The sequence below is a fragment of the Engystomops pustulosus genome, chromosome 7, assembly GCF_040894005.1.
Source record: "Engystomops pustulosus chromosome 7, aEngPut4.maternal, whole genome shotgun sequence".
Taxonomy (NCBI): domain Eukaryota; kingdom Metazoa; phylum Chordata; class Amphibia; order Anura; family Leptodactylidae; genus Engystomops; species Engystomops pustulosus.
The window spans coordinates 138,492,461-138,511,197 of NC_092417.1; the positions used below are offsets into that span (position 1 = coordinate 138,492,461).

At 40.8% G+C, this 18,737-nt stretch overlaps 1 protein-coding gene across 2 annotated transcripts in view; it reads right to left on the reverse strand.

The window, feature by feature from the left end:
- The window catches only part of LOC140070911 (uncharacterized), a 56,955-nt gene that overhangs the window by 13,551 nt on the left and 24,667 nt on the right, over positions 1 to 18,737 (reverse strand). For both annotated transcript variants that reach the window (XM_072117975.1, XM_072117976.1), the window contains exons 2-10: positions 18,286 to 18,371; positions 11,228 to 11,301; positions 8,320 to 8,405; positions 7,170 to 7,209; positions 6,490 to 6,570; positions 5,702 to 5,809; positions 5,240 to 5,349; positions 4,491 to 4,539; positions 1,209 to 1,329 (exon numbers count right to left, since the gene is read on the reverse strand). In XM_072117975.1, the coding sequence (XP_071974076.1) occupies positions 1,209 to 1,329; positions 4,491 to 4,539; positions 5,240 to 5,349; positions 5,702 to 5,809; positions 6,490 to 6,570; positions 7,170 to 7,209; positions 8,320 to 8,405; positions 11,228 to 11,293 (661 nt within the window). In that variant the 5' untranslated portion in view covers positions 11,294 to 11,301; positions 18,286 to 18,371. The remainder of the gene's footprint in view (positions 1 to 1,208; positions 1,330 to 4,490; positions 4,540 to 5,239; positions 5,350 to 5,701; positions 5,810 to 6,489; positions 6,571 to 7,169; positions 7,210 to 8,319; positions 8,406 to 11,227; positions 11,302 to 18,285; positions 18,372 to 18,737) is intronic.

Below are 18,737 nucleotides of genomic sequence, written 5' to 3' on the forward strand. Positions count from 1 at the left end.
CGCTGGACTGTGACCTCTCCTTGCCGCATGCATCTCAGAAACATCTCTAAAATCCGTTTAACCTGTGCTCTTCAATCCAGTAATCTTAGATTATTCTCTTCCTTAATTCAAACCTCTCACATCTCCGGGACATCTCCTTAGCTGCACCAATTCTCTGGAATGCCCTACCCCAGGCTATCAGACTAGCCAGCAGAATTTTTATTCATGAAATTATTTTATTGTGTTCCCTTATCAGAGGTTGTATAATAATCCAGCCATTCTTTAAATCGCTTGCGTCTCCCACTTCATCCTCATAGACTGCAAACTCTTGCAAGCAGGTCCCTCATTCCAATTGCTCCATATGACTAAGTTATTACTTTGTTATGTCTCATTTTATTTGTATATGCCCCCTATGATATGTGAAGTGCTACAGAATATGATGGCGCTATATAAATGAAAATTACTTTTACAGGTGGTCCCTTACTTAAGGACACACGACTTAGAGACGACCCCTAGTTAAATACGGACCCCTCTGCCCACTGTGACCTCTGGTGAAGCTCTTTGAACACTTGAATATAGTGTCAGACTGCAATGATCAGCTGTAAGGTGTCTGTAATGAGGTTTTTTGTATAATCCTTGGTCCCATTACAGCAAAAAAATGTGAAAATCAATTGTCACTGGGACAAATTTTTTTTTTTGTCTGGATCTACAATGATAAAATATGGAACCTATCTTGTACGTAACCCAGGGACTGCCTGTACTATTAAGAAGAGTACCAAAGTCACGATGCCTGGATCTATGAGTAAGTGTCCCTGGTTTATCATGCTTGATTTTGATGGTAGATTTCCTTCAATAAAGTATGTTACAAAGTTTACCTTAAGTAGTATCATCTACACTATTGATTTATAACATTTTATTAATACACTTTAAAATGGAAAGCTCTCCTATTATGTAAGGTTAAATGATGGAATGTGACAGCCTCCACTATAAAACTCAATAGGGTCCATGTGTGTCCATTGTGTGAAAGAACCATTCAAGCTTTAATTTTGTTTTTCTACTCCTATAATGGAGAGGGACAATTGATTTCACAAAGTAGACGTAAAAGAGTTGACCTTTATCTACAGTAATTGGTTCATTTAATACTATGAAAAAGATAAAATAAAGGATTTTTAGAGTTAAGAGAAAAACACTGTAAATTCTGTAAAGGAGAAAGACGCACGTGATCTCACCATGCATGGCATGCCTTTGGTTGGTTAAGAGTTGAGCGAGGGCCCAGAAAGCATCTTCTTCGTTGAGATACATGAGCAGCACAGCTGCGATTTGACTCATCCCCTGACAATAACTTACTTCCTGTGGAGATAACGCACAGTATCATTAGTCTCAAGCGCGCAGTACGTAAGACATTGATGTGTTCTGCTGGGAAGCAAATTACTTTGTTTATCGCTGCTGAATATTCGGTAAGATTATTTCCATAGCTTTATTTCTTTGCGTAACCATTTTCAAGTCACCTAGGACACCTCCTTGTTGCCCACTCAAAATCAATCCCACAAAACTTTCATTTCTGAATCGCACATGCAGTGGAGAAACCATGGTGCCGGTACAAAACTTCAGAAGATAAACCCTTCCAAATACAGAATGTACTGATGTCTGAGCAATTCAGGCCTCAGATTTGTAGCATTCAACATGGATTAAAGTTATGAAGTGTGATAGCAGCAGAGATTTGGTAGCTCTGAGGATTACCTTGTCACATAAAAACTATTGATTTTATGTAATATTTTTATGTATTAATGAAACTTGAAAAAGTGGATGAGTGCAGTGTTCCCCAATGAACTCAACAAGCGACAAAAGCAACAAAAAATACTAAAGTAGTCCCCAGGGGTGGCTAAAAAGAAACCTCTAGAAGAACTAGTGTCCTACAGCAACTTCTCACTCTGAGATATTTCTGATGATGTGAATGTGTGCAAATTGTAAAAAAAAATGCACATCTGAAGAACCAATAGGGAGACTGGAATGATGGTGACTTGGAAAGAGGACTCTATCCCTTAGCACAGCAGGCCTCACAATAGCTATCCGATTCATCAAGCAGTGATTAATTATAGGCACCCAAAATGGCCTTGGACCCAGTCTGGAATACTTCTCATGCAACCTATAGGTTTACATGCATCAAAGTGATCCATAGCATGAAAGCAATACCCTGCCCTGAGATATAGATGAGGAGAGGCAGCATTGATCGACTGACAAGAGATGGAGTTTGGGACATTCAAAAGGACTTTGACCCAACAGTACATGCAATAAGGAATGGAAAGCATGTCATTGCATTATGAAAAATATCTATGGATGAGACCATGGTACCCAGGACTTACATAAAAGCCATAGGAGAAGGGGCACTTCCCAAAATGGGAAAACTTATGCTTTTAAAATTAAGGGGCTTGACTTGAGAAAGCTAGAACCTGTGCAGAATTCCATCCTAGGAATGACATTAGCGGGGCAAATAACTCAAGGGGTCAAGGGTTGTCTGAATTCTGGTGAGGGGGAATAGAAGACCACCATCTTTGATGGACACAAAAACACAAGGGTTGCATGGCTGAAAGAAAGGGTGCCAAACTGGTGAGTTTGCTTCCAGAGGTCTTAATTGAACAGGGACACAAGACTGACTTTGGAATCTAGTCTAAGACTTACCGTAAATACTTGTTATAAGCCATGTTTTTCAGCACAATTGTGCTGAAAAAGCCCCACATGGCTTTTACACGAGTACCGTATTTTTCGGACTATAAGACGCTTCTTACTATAAGACGCACCCCAGATTTAGGCTTCCAAAAAAAGGAAAAATATATTTTACACCAATTAAAATATTTCTGTCGGTTGCACTAAAGCACAGCGCACACAGACATACATTTACACACACAGCTCACCTATACGCACACTCACACAGCTCACCTATACGCACACTCACACAGCTCACCTATACGCACACTCACTCAGCTCACCTATACGCACACTCACTCAGCTCACCTATACGCACACTCACTCAGCTCACCTATACGCACACTCACTCAGCTCACCTATACGCACACTCACTCAGCTCACCTATACGCACACTCACTCAGCTCACCTATACGCACACTCACTCAGCTCACCTATACGCACACTCACTCAGCTCACCTATACGCACACTCACTCAGCTCACCTATACGCACACTCACTCAGCTCACCTATACGCACACTCACTCACCTCACCTATACGCACACTCACTCACCTCACCTATACGCACACTCACTCACCTCACCTATACGCACACTCACTCACCTCACCTATACGCACACTCACTCACCTCACCTATACGCACACTCACTCAGCTCACCTATACGCACACTCACTCAGCTCACCTATACGCACACTCACTCAGCTCACCTATACACACATACACAGCTCACCTATACACACACTGCTCACCTATACACACACACACACACAGCTCATCTATCTATACACACACTGCTCACCTATACACACACACACAGCTCACCTATACACACACACACACACACACACACACACACACATACTTCCCCCATTCCTCTTCTTCTCACCCTGTCCCAGCGTCCAGAAAATACGGTATATTAAAAAAAACTCTCCCTCCGGTGCTCTCTCCTGCCCCATCTTCTACTATGACACTGCGGTGTCCCGCCTGGTGACATAGGCACGGGCAGAGCACATAGACATGCCCGGGGAAATGCAGGGAAAAGAGGACACTGGGGGTTAGCACCAAGTTAATTTTTTTGAGGGGGCTGTACACTTCAACCGAGAGTTGCACGCGACTGGACATTTCATTAGTGAGGGGTAGGCTATTTATTGATAGGGGAGACTACTGGAGGTTACGTCCCCCATAGGTGTCTGTGGCGCCCAAGCTCAGTACGTCCTGTGCTCGCTTCTCTTCCTTTCTATCACGCCCGACGTGTGCCCAACTGGCTGTGTGCATGCACCGTTACTCATAAATCCTGTGGTAACCTTCTTTACTTTGTTATCATTGACCTCCTTCCTTCTAAAACAAGCTTTTTAAGGAGAGAGCAGGGGGAGGGTAAGACATGTTCCGCTCATTGTAACAGCGTGTGATGGGGCAGCGCTGAGGGGCTCTAGTAACACCCACCAGAGTCCCTCAGACTCATTAAGTTTAAACAAGTGTTTTAGAAGGAAAGAGGACATAGATAACAAATATAAGAAGATTACCACAATCACAGCGCATTGATCTATAATTAAGTGCCCCTGACTTATGATGGATTTAGATGGTAGATTTTCTTTAACTATCACAGTGCAACCAAATGGAGTAACTATGACACCAATAGTGAGAAACTACAGCATAGACTAAGTAACTTCTGTTAGAAGCCCGTTTCCATCACCCTGTGGAGCAGGCATTCCTTGCTTATTGCCTATTGGTATGCGCCTTATGTGCTTGCTGAAAAACTGATCATAATTTGTATATATTTTGTATATATTTCTATTACAGACTTACAGTATTGTAGACAGAGTACGCTGATAATACATCAAACAGGGCCCTCTGCCTGCAGAGAAAAAAGATACACAGTCAATAAGCATTGTGCACTTTTTTGGGTCCAACATATTTACAATGCAAATGGTGAATCCCAAGACAACATATCGAGCTGCTATGCCACTCACCATACAACAATTGGAGAGCAATTACAAACTGTAGAGAAACCAGTCAGATGATCAGTCGTATACTGGTATGCAAGGATTTACATAAAAAACACCCAATGTGACAAGAAGTGGATTTTTAATGCATACTAGTGTTTCTGCAAGTTGTAACATACTGACATTTTTAACAAAATAGGCTCAGACCTTTAAAGCCCAATGTCGAGGTTGTTACTTGAGTAACAAGACCCAAAGAGGAGCGGAAGAATCCAAAGAGAACCAAAGGACCTGAGGCAGAATCGGAGACAGACTGGGCAGGCTATAAACTACAGGGGCTGGGCAGGCTATAAACTACAGGGGCTGGGCAGGCTGTATACTAGAGGGGGCTTGCAGGCTATGTACTACAGAGGTCTTGCTGGCTATATACTAGGAGGCTGTGACCAATGCATTTCCCACCCTCGGCTTGAGTCAATGGGCTTTCCCAGTTTTTTTGTGTTGAAATTAGGAGTCTCGGCTTATACTTGGGTCGGCTTATACTCGAGTATATATGAAATATTTCTGGTAAAAATCCCACTTTCTACAACGTTACATCATTATGGAGTTGGTACTCACTTGACCCCGTACCGCTCCCTGAACATAATATGATTTCGGAATGTTCGGTTCACATCCAAATCGATCTGTTTGATTTCAGCTGAATACATTTTGGCCAGCTCTTTCATTTTCTAGAGATTATAAAAGCAAAGGCAATTGAAGAATATAACAATAAAGCTTCATTGCAGACACCGTTGATAACTGTTACATCTGATCTTTGTAGCCTAAGGCTGTCGTCTGTAAGTATGGTGTTATTAAGTAGGGGACCGCCTGTACACTTCTATTAAAAATTCTGCATCGCTTTATTGATATGGTCCTTGTACCGTTGCTTACACCAAAGTATGAAAAAGTTATTAGCGTCGGAAGATGGCGAATCTTTTTTTTTCCCGTACATATTTGTTTCATTTTTGAAAATGTATTAAAACACAACAAAACCTATATAAAATTTTCTTCTAAAACAAATCAGACATTAAAGGAACATACCTCACATTTACCCTCATTCTCAGACTTCATCATCTCAACATCCAAAAGCAGTGACCACACCTGTCCTCTAACTTGCAGAGGAATTCCTTTATAAACTCTGCGGAACATCTAAAAAGACAACAAAAGCTAAATTTAAAAAAACTTGACCTAGCAATGTATAGTTGAGCATAAGAGGTTTGAGTATAGTTACATAGTTTATACAGTTGAAAAAAAAGACACATGTCCATCAAGTTTAACCACGGAAGGGAAGGGGTTGGATGAGGAAGGGAATTAGGGGAAACAATTCTATATAACATAACCTTCAAAAAGGCATCTAGACCCTTCTTGAAGCTCTCTGCTGTTCCTGCTGTGACCAGCGCCTGAGGCAGGCTATTCCACAAACTGACAGTTCTCACAGTGTCGTCTATAGTGATTAAACCTTATTTTGCCCCCTGGTCTTTTGATTTGATTTAACCTGGAACAACTTTCCACCATATTTTTTATATGGACCATTTATATATTTATATAAAGTAATCATGTCCCCTCTAAGTCGCCTCCAAATTAAAGAAATCTAGTTGTTTTAATCTTTCCTCATATCCGAGACCCTCCATGCCCTCAATTATCACATAATATCACAATAATCTCAACTTTTCATATAAATTTCATACACATTGAGGCTCTGCCATATGGACCACATGTGATTTACCAGTTGTGGTCCACCTGTATGGGCAAGCCGATGCTGGGGCTATGGGGGAGGGTCCAGTTACAGTTCATCATTGCCTCCATCATGGCAGCAAAACTGCACACACCTTTTCACTATTCCTGTACTTCGTCCACTTCTTTAACATCTTCAGCCATTTGTCGACGCGCTCAATTTCCTGCAGTTTTTGCTAAAGGTTTGAAAACAATAAATGAGATAATGAAATACCATATATACTCAAGTATACTCTGCGTTTAACTCGTCTTATTAAGGGGGGCTCTGCTGCTGGACATAACATTAAAAAAGCTGCGTTTCTTACCCTAGGCTTACACGCAAGTCAATAAGTTTTCCCTGTTTTTTGTGGTAAAATTAGGCACCTCAGCTTATACTCGAATATATTTAGTATAAAACTGCAAGAGCCAGATCATAAGAGCTTAAACGAACCATAAAATGCCACGGATCATATAAAACAATAGAAGTACATTAACAGTGCTTTGCAATATTCCATCTCTACACTGCTTATAGTAGAAGGAGAAAAGTTACACTTCAAATTATTAGGTTTTTATGTATAGGGATAGCATCATATACATAAGGGGCGACATTTATCTGGGCTTGTACACCACTTCTCTGGCGCCTGTAATAATCATGATGTCCCCTTATGCCACCTCCACACCAAGTAGGCATGGAAGAATGTCAAGGGGGTGTGCGGCCGGCAGCGTAGTGGAAACTTTTTATTTTTTAAATTTTTTTCTTTTAATTACTAAGTGAAGGATTTTGGTACTCCCCTACCTTTTCCTCAGCAGCGGTGCGTGAAGGCAATTCTTGCTCACTACATAAAATAAGAAACAAATCCATCAGTTGCTGTGAGGACAACATTAAACCATTAGAATCAGGTGCCACATATTTTCTTTTTTTCATATTAGATGGGTATATGCTACAAATTCCCCCAAAGTGTCTGACAGATGCAGATGGGGTGCCCATTTTTCTCATAATCTGAATGAAAGCAGAATAAAATCTTCCTGTTTTAGGTCAGCTAGAATTACCAATATTATTTAGATTTGCCAAATGCCAGAATAACGAGAAAGAGATTTTTTAAAGGCATTTTTATTTTACATATACAAGGATTCTTCTGCCTTTAAATAATTTGGGACTACCCATATGACCATGCCATGTCTCTGCAAGCATCCAAACCTGTGGATGCCATTCTTATAACTTTCTGCAAAGTCAAAAGTACAAGCGTTTCATTAGTATTTGGTACCATTGCCCTTATACCGTATGACTAGGGTCAAAACATTGGATCTCCTTCCAGAAGCTTCTCCCAATAATTTGGGCCAATTCCTCCTGACAGAACTGGTGTAACTGAGACCTGTTTATAGGGCGCCTTACTCGCTCCTGCCTTTGCAGCTTTGTAACAAATCAGGGCTTTGTGTAATTGCCACTACAAAACATTGACTTTGTTATCCTTAAAGGGAACCTACATTTCAAATATAATATTATGGGTGTCTAATGAAGCTCATGTGAGTACAAAAAGAAGAAGATGCCCACATAAAGTGTAACAAATTTTTAAAATGAATTTTCTCTCATTATTCTGGCATCTGGCAAATATAAATAATTTTGGTGATACTAATTCATTTAAAACAGGGAAAGTTTATTCTGGGGGTAGAATCAGGGGCTCAGTTATCTGTTACAAGGCAGGTCCTGCCACTTAAAAACACACAACCTGATATATTACTACTGAATGGGGCAGACTGGGTGCACTCTATAACTCGCCTCAGGCATCAGAGAGTTTAGATTCACCCCTGGGTGGGGTTTAACACATACATGGACCTTGCATAGAGATGTCCTGTTCTGACAGCGGTCACAGGCTGCACAATGCAATATGCGCTAGTTAAACAAGTGTGATAAAGATAACAGAAACCAAAAATTGGGTTGTACTTACTGCAAGAATCCAAATCTGTCAGTAACCTTGTACAACGCAAAATCAGCATCTTCCCATGGGTCAATTTCAGCTCCTGGCTGCCTTCCCTGGAAAAAATAAAGGGAGAGTAATCAAATGGGTATACAGCTCCTATGCAGCCGTACAGCTGCATCTTATGGTTACGGACTACAGCAGTTATGTGTACCCCTAAATAAGTTAGGGTTCTAGAAGGCACAAACCACTGCAACATCAGACTACACACAAGATTTATGCGAAGTCAGGAACCATTGGTACACATAGGTACCCACCCCAGCATTTTAAGGGGGTGTTCTTATTGATGGTATGTTATAAGTACATGCCTATTTGCTAGCTATTTTACAAGCTTCAATAGATTGGATGGAGAGTGGTCATACACCTGTGGCCAATTCTGCATCCGGCCGGGCTGCTTTCAATATGGGAGCAGGTTCCAAAGTTGGGACCCACATCTATTATGTATTATGGGGGACATTTATAAAAAGTGTCACTCCCTCTGCTGGTTTGGTTTCCGACTGTCTGTAATGACATTAATTACATTTTGTGGCGCTTACCAGTTAATATTTCTGGCACTTGGACCATTTTCTGTCCGGAGCGCTACAAATCTGTGCAGCAATCAGAATTTTCTGGGCAGGCTGCATAGTAGGCTCTGCAGTGGCAAATTAAGCCACACCATACATGGCTGACTTGATCCGACAGCTTGTCCAGTCCAAATTTGATACAAGAATGGAGGGAAGCAGGAATCTAAATGCTGTGAAAAGGGCCTATTGGCTTATTCCAGGCAACCCCATTATTCCATTCAGAGGTTTGGGTATTCACATGCCCAGATCATTTTATTTTGGTCTACTTGCCCCACTTTCAAGCGCCAGAAAAATTAGAGAGAAATGTATTTGTGGTGGAGTTTCCAGACTTCGGAAACCACGGCCCTTTTCAAAGTGGAGTCGGCAGAAAATCAGTTTTTCTGGTACCGACCACTAATAAATGGGACGAGGAGGAGAACAGGTGGTGAGAGCTCCACAAACATGGAGGAAACCCCATAGTGAAAGCCCCCTGCTGTATACATATGTCATATACTACATGAGAATATCCTTTCTAGGTCTACTTGCAAAGTTGCTTAAATTTGTTTTTACATTAAATAAAACTAAAAAGAAAATAGTAATTTTTAATCAGATAATAGGTCACTTTCTAACATACAGAGCCACTTCTGTCCATAGGTTGTGTATGATTATTAATATTAACTTCAATGGAGCCAAGCCGCAATACCCAAGGTAACCCATGGACAGGTGTGGCGCTGGTTCTGAAAGAAAGCTCTCATGGGTTTCTAATCTTGGGCAACCCCTTTTATACAAAAATGTGTCCCTCCTCTGCAAACTGCTGCCACATTATTTCCACCAGATTACATATCACTCCACAAGAATGCAAACCATCCAAGAGCGCAAAGCTTTATCAATGACACTTTCAAGAATTTAAAACACTCAGACACACACTTAAGAACATGAAGCACAATGCCAAGTGGCCTGTAGAATGCCCAAAAGTGAACAGTGGCGTATTTATTGCTAGACTATGCAAATACATTTTCCAGGGTGGGGAAAAAGGAAAGATTACACGGCCTTTAAGCCACACTACGCTTCTAAAAGGTTGCAGGCAAAGGCAATCTTGACAAGAATGATTTCCTTCCTGACCCCTAGAGTTGGGCAATTGGTTTTCTTTTTTCTCATCCCGAAATAAATTTTAAAAAATTGGGCCACTCTTTATCATGACATGCCCCATCGTAAATTATCCAAACTGGTAGGAGATACACATCTACAATATATGACTGTCTCTTAAATGCAGCTATAAAGTAAGCTGATCAGTGTGTGGGAGGGTTTTATTTCCCCCTCCTCTATGACCACATTCACTAGACAAACTAAAAAAAACAAATCGGTGCCGAAATGAGCCCACTCCGATACCAGCATGGTGGAAATGCCTAGGGCTTCTATTGTCAAGAAAGGCTTATTTTAAGGAAATTCACCACAAGATTTGAACCTTATTATTCTTCATGCTGCATAGCTTCCAGTGACATCAATATAGGCAATATGTCTATTAGGAGGGTTAGGAGGATAAAATACTTATAAAATTATCTTTTAACCTTATGTAAACGAAGGTTACCGTCTCCCTCTACTCTTTTCCCCTCCTACTGTCTGAAGACATCTTGGTGCACATCTACTTACCGTCCCGTTGCGTCTGCCGATCAGGAATGTCCGAAGAGGATTCGGAGCTGCCACGATTGACTTACAGCGTGCACCCGATTTCCTACATGTGTCGCTTCCTCCAGGTCTGCTGGAGTTCAAATTGTGTCGCAAGATCAGCACTTACATGCACCGGGAAGAAGATGGTGAATTTTAAATTCCACGGTTTGTCCGACGGCCACGCCCCCTGATTTGTTTTGCACGAAAGCCAGCGCCGATGTGCCATAATCCGATCGCGTGCGACACAATCCCCTGTGCGATTCAGCGCAGAACAGAAATAGTCGAGAAACCCAACAGAATCGCGGTCCACAGACCCTTAGTAAATGTGCCCCCCTGTGTCAGCAGCGAGTACGATAATCATGGTTGTAACAATATTTCTGGCACAGAGAGGGAACAGGAAGGGGAGGCAGCCACAAGTGCTTTGGGACGTGTAATAGTCATAGCCTAAAGGGGCTCTGGTTACGGCCCGCAAAGCAATTGTGCCTAATTTACATAAAGTTAAAAAATCATTTTATAAATTATGCATCTTCCTTTCACTCCTAAAGAACATTTTCCCATATTCGCCCTAGTGGGAGCTGCCCAGCAGTGTGAATGAAATTAAAATCCCAACATAAATTTCCTTTAAGAAAAGCTACGAGAAATTTTTTTTATTAAGAATCTGCACATACCCGCTCATATTTGCTGATTATGTCGGCTCTTTCCTGTGCTATTAAAGCCTCTATGTCTTTCTTCATGTCAGAGCCTGAAAACAAGAATAAACACCATGTTATCCATTTATAAATATATAGGTCCACAATGCATGTATAATACTGCTCCCATTGTTACAAATATACTCAATTATGGACCTCAAGTCTGCAAAATCCTGACAGAAAATCTACAGCACAATGCATGGGGAGCATAGGCTGAAATCCAACAAAATCTGTATGACAAACATGCAATGATTGGCCTTTCTTGTGACATTTTATCTACCTTTACTTCCAGAGAAAACTTTTCCCTTCAGCCAATCATCAATGCACCTGTAGCCTTATTTTGGCTTGCTTTTTTATTTACTTTTCCTTGGGCCTTTTGCGCCTGTAAGAGCAATGAAAAAACATCCGGTGTGCACCCCCAAGTGCGTTAAAGGACATCTACCACCAGGATGAAGGACTGTAAACCAAGCATACTTACATGCTGGTGTGTGTCCCCTCTGGCAGGATCCACTCTTCTTTTAGCTTCTTATCAGCTGGTTTTCACACAAAAAAAATTATGCAAATGTGCCTGAGGGGCTCCGAGCTCCATAGGTGTTAACGGAGCCTGGAGCTCCTCTAGATCATTTGCATAATTGTTTGAACCTTTTTTTTCTTGGTTTACAATCCTTCATCTTGGTGGTAGATGCACTTTAAACTTATTTATAGCATTAAAAGGTTTGCTGAACATTTCTAATATGTTTGTAGACACTCAACTGAAACACTGATTGTTGAGAATGTTAACGCTGATGAGATACAATTCTGGATTTACTGATCACTGGGTTCTTTATCCTGCAAAGGGCAGGAGATTCACAGAACAAACATAAAACATAAATATAAAAAAACTAAATGCAGTGTTTATTAAAGGCAAACCAAAATTAACCAAATGTAACTAGATAATAGAATCATTTTGCATACAATTCCCAAAAACAAATAATTGACTACAACCACCCAACATTTGGTAGGTGACAAAACCCTCTAACAAAAAAACTACAACAAAATAAGGAAGGGTGGTTTTCCAAATTTCTTAAAATAACACTTGTCATCAGGAACAGGTATAATAAACAGAACTCATCGACCCACTGTGCCATGCCTATGTATTTCCCAGGTGGCCATCTTCCCGCTGACAAAATTATTCCTGGAACGTAACCCGGGATTTATTTATATTTTCGCTCATTACCTAGGTTGGTGACACCCAGCACTTCCATCTACCGCCCACCGCGGCCGAGATCAAAGCATGGCGCACAAAACAATGGGAGTGAAGAAAAGGGGGAGTGTCCGGCATACAGCCTCATGCATAAGCTGGAGAACTCCCATAGATCGGACCTCCATTTGCATAATCAGCAGGCAAGGTGTGATAAAATTTGTAATAGTATTTCAGAATAAAAAAAGCCATATATGTAGGTGTATGGACAGATGATGATTAGACCAATATAGGTAGCTGATGGGCTTCAATTTTAGATGAGGTTCTTTAAAGAGGCTGCTTTATGGCCACTTGCCAAATTCATCCAATCACAAGTGATCCGCACATACTGTGAATGAATACGATGTAGTAAAATCTCATCTATTGTTATACTTTGGTGGGCATTTATCAAGACCACTTGTTATAATAGCCCTTTACCCCACTATAAAGTAAACTTGGTCTTAAATATTTGTAAAAATAGTCCCAAACCGAATATAACTGTAAATCACCAAAACTAACAAAAAAGTAACAAATGGTATAAAACACATGGTATAAATCAAACAAAGGTTTATTAAGCCAACAGGAATATAGACATACACCCTCTCTCACAAAAAAGAAAGCACTGTATATCTATATTGGAGTTATGGAAAATGGTTAAAAATACTTGACACATGGCTTGCCACAAGGGACTTAATTCAGAATAAGGCACAGTCTTCATCAGAATTTAGACACAGAAAACGGGTGTCAAAGCCCAGTGGCTACACTTTTTCCCCACCCTTTTTTCTGTATGTACAGATAGAGTAGGAAAAAAAAAGGATCCAGACTTCTGAGATGAAATGATGCTCTTTTAAACCATCTCTGCAAATACTGACATCATGGCCGGTCTATGCTTTCCATAGATGCCAATACATCGAGCTGCCGCTTGCAAACGTCTAATATACACAGTGGTTTGGACGTTTCCCAAGTTCGCTTTTTCTCCCAATCTGTAATTCATCACAATGAAGAATCCACAAACCTCAGACCAGGAAAGACATTTTATTTAATGTCTAAACACCCTGGCTCCGAATCATTAACCCTTGAAATACCTACTGTCATGGTGTTATGTGTGGGGAACTCAGATATGCTTAATAGGACAAAATGGCCCATTGAGGCTCATTGTCCCTTTGTTGTTGGGGATTGAGTTTTTTTTTTCTCCCACTAGAAAAGGTCACTGTCCTCAAACCTCGGCTTGTGGAGCAGACTAAGTGGAAACAGCTCAGCAGATGTGGTCTAACATGTAACCATGCTATGCTGTGATTTCTTCAAGGAGGGGCAGCCTCTAAACACTGCAAACATTTTGTTGCTAGGCTCCTTTCTCGCTCCACAGTGGAAGAACTTTTTAATACATGAACACTTACACACGACACCGGACCTGAAATTTATAGAAAGACAAATCTTCTTTACATCTCCACTAGAAAGTGATATTTCTGTATTGAAACAAGTGCAACTCTATTATATACAACTCGACATCAACAATTGTCATTATTGAAAGAACAATGTAAAAGTAGAAATGTTATGTAACAAAACATATACAAAAGACAAATCATAAAAATTTTTTTTTTTAAAATTGCAAACAAAACACAACAACAAAAAAAAGTTACCTAAACGTTTCTCTCCACACCCGGGTTGTGACATAAAATAAACTTGTGTGGACATTTCGGCACAGCCTAGATTGTGGATCCATCCACCAAGGCTCAAATTCTGATTTATTCCGGATTAGACAATGCAATTGTGTCTTTGAGTATCTCTCTAAATCAGAAATCCATTACAGCAACACAAAGGATGAGGTGGCTGAGGTCATGTTTTCAGGCACACACTTCATTGCCTGTTCCAGGAACATGTCCGGCCGTGACTTGAATTATGAGGTCTATAGTAAAGTTAAAAGACGATCCCAGGAGGCTGAGAAATACTGAAGACTAAGATGAAGTACAGCTTCATGATGTGGTAATGTATTGCAGGACTAAGAAGCTGCCTGAGCCAAGCTGGTATACATGTAAGATTATTAGGAATACCAGAGGTTGTGAGCAGCCATGAAGAAGAGTCTGGGTAACACTCGCAGTGGGCATCGCTATGACTGCCATCAGTCTTATCTTTAAAAGACCAGTCTTACTCAACTGGTAGAAGAGAACTGATGTGTTTGCTTTGGAAATATGTAAGAATTGCCAAAATTTGATCCCAAGATCCTAGCTTTTGGGTGCCACACTATGCAAGTATAGTAAAACAGCAATAGCAAGGACCAACCACAAGTTCTAAGTAAGATATGCTTACAAGAAAAGGGGTCATTTCTCACCGATACCCACTTAAAATATCCAATCGGGCCATTTTGAAATAATATGGAAAGGCAATTCTAATGACAAATAGAAGGTAAAAAATGGTTTCTTCTATGTAACTGTAAAAGGTGTCGGGGATCAAGGGTTTTTGCCTTCTTTTGGATCAAAGCGATATAAATTTTGTAGTTTGGACTTGATAGTAAATAAGGTTAGAAAAAGACACCAGTCTAAGATACGATCAATGGTTTTGCACATTGGGGACATATTTTGGGCAACTGCTCCCACTTCAACCTATTGAAAAATCCCTATTGAGATAACTAACTATTGAGGGCATCCTGGTTGAATCTCCCGTAGATCCCCAAGGATACCATGAATTAATAAACACCATTTAACGGTGTCTAAAATCTGATATAATACCAGTCTAGTGTACTAAAACATTTAAAAGTTTCTGAAGCAAAACACATTTTGAATCTGGAACGGATGTTTTAGTACATTAGACTGGTTTTATATCAGCTTTTAAACACAATAAATTAGTGTTTATTAATTCATGGTATCGAGCCCATTCCTAAGGGACCTACAGGGGATTCAACCAGGAAGCCCTCACCGAACGACCACTTCTTGTGTATTCGGTGTTGGTATTATACAGAGCTACTCCCCCCAAGCAGAGGACCAGAAATTCTATTAAGTTGTGAAGCATGTTGTGCTACCCTGCACAACACAAGAAAGTGAGTAGCCACTCACACCTACCAGAAATCTATCGATTGTTTGGAGTAATCTGTACATTGAGCACCCTTTGTCTCTTTCTTTTCTTTCTTCTTCTATGTTCTGAGATGGAAACAAGTGTTGGGACAGGTGGGGAAATGGTGTTTCTTTCACATTTTTTTTTACACACTATGTATTTTTCCCCAGGGCATAACCCCTTTAAGAGTAAATTGCCAACTGCACCATCTGTTTCTGCTGTTAAAAAAGAAGCAAAAAAAAAAAAAAAAAAAGACTGTCTAGTCTAGTACAAGATGTGAAGACAGATCTGGAAGCATACACAGGTAGGTGATGTGAATACAGAAAAAGCTCACGATGGGAGTATATGTGTCAAGCCGTCAGAGGCCTCCTTATTGCAGCAACATTACTCATCATGGAATATAGAAGAACAGTTTCATGAACCACATTTATATACGGAAGTATTCCAGAAGGATATTAGAACTTTAGAACAGGGTAGTTAGAAGAACTTGGCTCTTCATGGCCTGTCCAGCATCCTTACATGTGAATCGTTAAGCAGGACCAGACTTTGAAAGGGGGGGGGGGGGGGGTAGTGGACAGAATGAATCACCGGACAGAAATGTGTGTGGGATGATTCGCGATGTGACAGTCTTTTATGGCCATCAGAAGGGGTAGAGACATAAACAGACTGACTTTCATCTCATTTGTGCTTATTGTGCAGAATAGAATTCTCATGATGTAACCGTCCCCATCAAATGGGTTAAAAGAGATGCTAAAACCACAAAAATCTGACTCTTACGTCTAACAGCAATGTGTAACGCACAGAAGACCATGTATATCTTTGGGCACACGTACAACAGCATTCTCAGTATACTTCGTGTATGTAGACAATGTGGTTGGAAAATGAAATTCGTGACATCCAGAGGTAATTAAGGAATTGTTTTAAGCAAAAGAAAAGGGAGGTGATAATTTATGCTTTACAAAGCTCTGGTGTCATTAAGAATGATCCCCCGTCCACTGCTGTGGGTCTGGCCACTGCCAACACTAGTAATCAGGACAACAGGAGTCATCCAATGACTCCAGTGCACAGGTTTGCTCTATTCTCTGTGATGGCGCTGCCTGGTGCGTATGGAGTAGTTCTCTGCTTTGTCTTTGGAGGAACAGTCCCACATCCAGGGGCGTAACTACAGCGGTAGCAGTCACTATGGGGCCCTCAGTGTCAGGGGCCCCGGAATCCAACCTGACACACTAAAAAATGAATGATGTGCACCATAATATACATGTTATACTGCACATTGTACAGCATAATATGGATATAACAGGTCACATCTTCCATAGGACACAGCAAGAATCAGCAGCTCAGGTAAGAAATGTCAGGGGAGAGGGAAAGGATAGCAAGACGACAGGACTAGCAATCTGTGTATAAATGTATATATCAGCGCATAAGTGTATATATGTGTGAGTATACAAATTTGATCATTTTCTGAAGTGGGAGGGGTGCCCCATTCAGTTTTGGAGTCCTGCCTCTCCTACTTACACCCCGCCCACATTTATGGCACATCGATCACAAGACCCACACTACCTTACATTTTTAATAATAAGTCTCCAGTAATATATGCATGCTAGAGCTTAATTACTTCATTAAAAAAAAGTAACAAAATGATACTAAAACTATAAACTTGAATGAAAACTACTGACTATACGCTCAATAATTTGTGTGTGTTACAACATCTAAAACATGACCAAAAGGCACTAGGGAACAAGGCCTTTTCCACTGAGTATCCCTAGACTACAGAGTTTTGCTTTTTCTAGAACAAGGGTTTTTCCCAGAAATGCAAAATAAAGAATTAGACATGGTGCTACTAGCCAGACCAAGTCCCCCATCAAAACCAACCTGATCCCACATCTACTAGCCAAGTTTCCCCCACAAATGCTAGATGGATAACTAAAATGAACGAGATCTGCAACTTGGGGATCCTTGGTTGCAACACAAGACCCAACTAGAAGGCTCCATACCTCAGTAGTTAGGTACTCCCACTGGTCCATCACTTCCTTTAACCAAGAGATCGCAATAACGCCTCTACAACTGTCTATGACGCTTGTAAAGACTAATTTACCACCTCAAAAAAACCACCATACGTATAAATATGCTTGGTGGTTTTCTGCTGGCTGGGTGCTAGGCTCGCAAGCTCGCGCCTACACCACTCGGCAACACCCACAATAGTGCCGCCCCCTCCTCTCCTGAGGAGCCATCTGGTGGCTCCGATGGAAAGTCATGTGACGTTTTACATCGGCCCTGGGCTGGAGCAGTGAGTAGCTCCGCCCATCCCCAAGGCTGTGTGCGATTGTGCACATAGAGCCATGAACAAGATTGAGCTGTCTATGTGACAGCCCAATCTTGTAGCCAGAGCAGCCCCTGTATACAGTGAGAGACTGCAGGGAAGGTTCTGTATGCATCCTCTCTGCAGGTCTCTGTATACAGATCACTGATAACAGTGATTCAATGGCCTGTTACCATTATGGTAATCTGCAGTAACGATGGCACACTCATAACTGGTATAACCTCAGGAGTCGCATACTGTACATGCACACATGACCACTGGGGACAGGGCTTGGCTACAGTGGTCATCACTACGGGACCAGAGCAGCTGTGCTGGAGTTGAATGACATTTCAAAGATTTCTCTATTTTGTATAGTTCGCTTCTCTTTCATATATGTCATTTAAAAGTCACCCTATTGAAGAATTCTACATTTTTACAACTATCCTGTAATACACTGAATGCGTCTCATACCTGTTTTTATTGCTGTCCATAAGAGAATCGGTGAGTAGCAGTCGTATAGAGACAATCCTGGAGCTCTGAAGGAACCTCAGGGCGCCCTAAATGGAAACAAAATTAAAATTTGAGAAGAAAACAAAGGATTATTTTAGGGTCTTGCAGCAATGAGCCTACTATCTGATCTGACCAGGAAAAAACTGCAGTAAGCGTTCGGAAGCAGCTATATGGAATGGCACAAAAAATGGTATGTGACCACAAGTAGCATAATAGCAGTTTTTGCAGATTCTAAGTATATTGGATAAGCAGAGGTGAGACAACCATTGAATTTGCAGATAAGAATGAGGTCTTCTCTTCTGTTGGATTGGTTCATCTTTTCTTGTTTTAAATGCATTGAGAACATTTCAAAAATTGGTTGTAAAGATTCATGTAGCATTTTTGTCTTTATAATTTTTTTCATCCATTTATAA